Source organism: Galeopterus variegatus, unplaced genomic scaffold (genome assembly GCF_000696425.1).
Source record: "Galeopterus variegatus unplaced genomic scaffold, G_variegatus-3.0.2 Scaffold3614, whole genome shotgun sequence".
NCBI lineage: Eukaryota > Metazoa > Chordata > Mammalia > Dermoptera > Cynocephalidae > Galeopterus > Galeopterus variegatus.
Genome location: NW_007729725.1, coordinates 191,502 through 193,382, shown reverse-complemented (window position 1 = coordinate 193,382; position 1,881 = coordinate 191,502). Strand labels below are relative to the sequence as shown.

General features: G+C 38.1%; 1 protein-coding gene across 1 annotated transcript in view; it reads right to left on the bottom strand.

Moving 5' to 3' along the window:
* Nucleotides 1-1,881, bottom strand: part of TRAF6 (TNF receptor-associated factor 6, E3 ubiquitin protein ligase) — an 18,512-nt gene that overhangs the window by 3,412 nt on the left and 13,219 nt on the right. The window contains exon 6 of the mRNA XM_008585545.1: nt 455-532. Within this exon, the coding sequence (XP_008583767.1) occupies nt 455-532 (78 nt within the window). The remainder of the gene's footprint in view (nt 1-454; nt 533-1,881) is intronic.

The window sequence follows — 1,881 nt, the reverse complement described above, 5'->3', positions numbered from 1 at the left end:
TACCTCCTAGATCTACCTTCACTGTCACCACCATAATTCATGCTGTCCTCATATGGGGTCTTGGTATTCTAACAGCTCAGGTATTGCCACCCCTACTCCTATTTCAAATCTTCTATATTGTTACTGGGTTGAATAACATAAAACAAACTACTGCAGTTCCCCAAATCACCATGCTTGCTCACTCACTCTCTCGCCAGCCACTCCCTTGCCTTCTTGGACAACTTTTTTTTCATCTATTAAGATTCAGCCCATCATCTTTTGTCAAGTCTGCCTGACTGCTTTAGACACTGCTAGGTGTGCCTTTGCTTTCGCTTGCAGCATCCATAAGTAACTCTATTATATAATTTATCACACTGTTTTACAAACATTTACATTCTTGTTGGTGTTCTCCACTACATTATATAACTGAATATTCTTGATTTAAATTTAAGACTTAAAAGGAAAAAAACCTTACCTTTTCCTGGCAACCAAAAGTACTGAATGTGCATGGAATTGGAGCTGTAGGGCAGTCTAGATCATAATGATTAGGCATCTGAAAACCAAAACAAAAGTTGAAAATGTTTTTCCCTGCTTATGTTCTAGTTTAATGAGATCACACTTAAAATGTGATCAATGTTTTACCTGAACAAAACTATGTATTGCCTATGGTTGCTTTTGTACCACACTGGCTGAGTTTCATTTCAACAGAAACCATGCAGCCCACAAAGATTAATATTTACCTCCAAAAGTCAGAGAAAGGAAATAACATCTTATAACAGAAACCCCTCCCAAATCACTCAAAATTCATTTCAAGAAAATAAATTTGTTCCTATTGCTGGGAACTGGTGCCCTCTAATGGCAAGTTGGAGAAAAAACACCTCTGACAACTGTAACTGCAAACTCCACCAGGGCTCTCACTGTGGTCTAGGGCCATTTAATAGGGACCAATCAACTGCATACACTGAAGCCACCCATTAATTCCCTTATGACTGCCTTTCATAAATCATCTGACCTTTGGTTAACAGAGGCATATTTTAGCTACACTGGGGAAACAATCTATAACAGGAGTCAGCATTTAGTCAGATAGTAAATGTGGGCTGTATGGTCTCTGTCCCAAGTATTCAATTCTACCACTGTGAAGCAAAAGCAGCCCTACACAATACATACACACATGGGCATGGCTATCTTCAAATAAAACTTCATTTACAAAACCAGGCAGTGGGCAAGATTTGGCTGGTGGGCTAGTTTGCTGGTATTTGACCTAGAATGTCAACTTGCCAGTGATCAGAGGGCAATTAGTGGAACAGTAAGGATCAAAACGTAGGTTTTCTGACTCTTAGGCTAGGTTTTTTCCTACATTAAATTTTTGCTGGGTTTTAAATGTGCTGCATGGTTTCCTTTAAATATTAAAAGAGAGCAAAAAGGAAAACCAGGGAGGTGAGACCTCACAGGCAAAAGGAAGTCAATACCTTCAAATTAAGGCTTTGTTGGAAAAAAACTAAGAGACTCTCAGACAAATGGAAAAGTTTAGGCAAGTGACAGGCTTTGCTCCCTTCTACTTAATAAGGTAATCAACAATGATCTCTGGATTTGTAGATTTCACGGGTGTATTACTATGTTGTCATGGGTGTATAAACATTTGTGACTAATATTCATATTCAACTCCCCAAATGTCAGAAGATAGCAATTGGATGGAATTTTCCTTTCCATATTAATAATCAGAACTTAATTTTCTATTATAACTACTACTTCTGATGATACCCCATTAGTGTCCTACAGGACAAGTGAATAGAGAAGCTATGGGTACTGAAAATCTCAAAACCTCCCTATATGCCTCAGAGGCTACAGATACTAACAATGTTCTGATACTGAATAGACTTGCTTTCTTCTATTTTGTTGTTC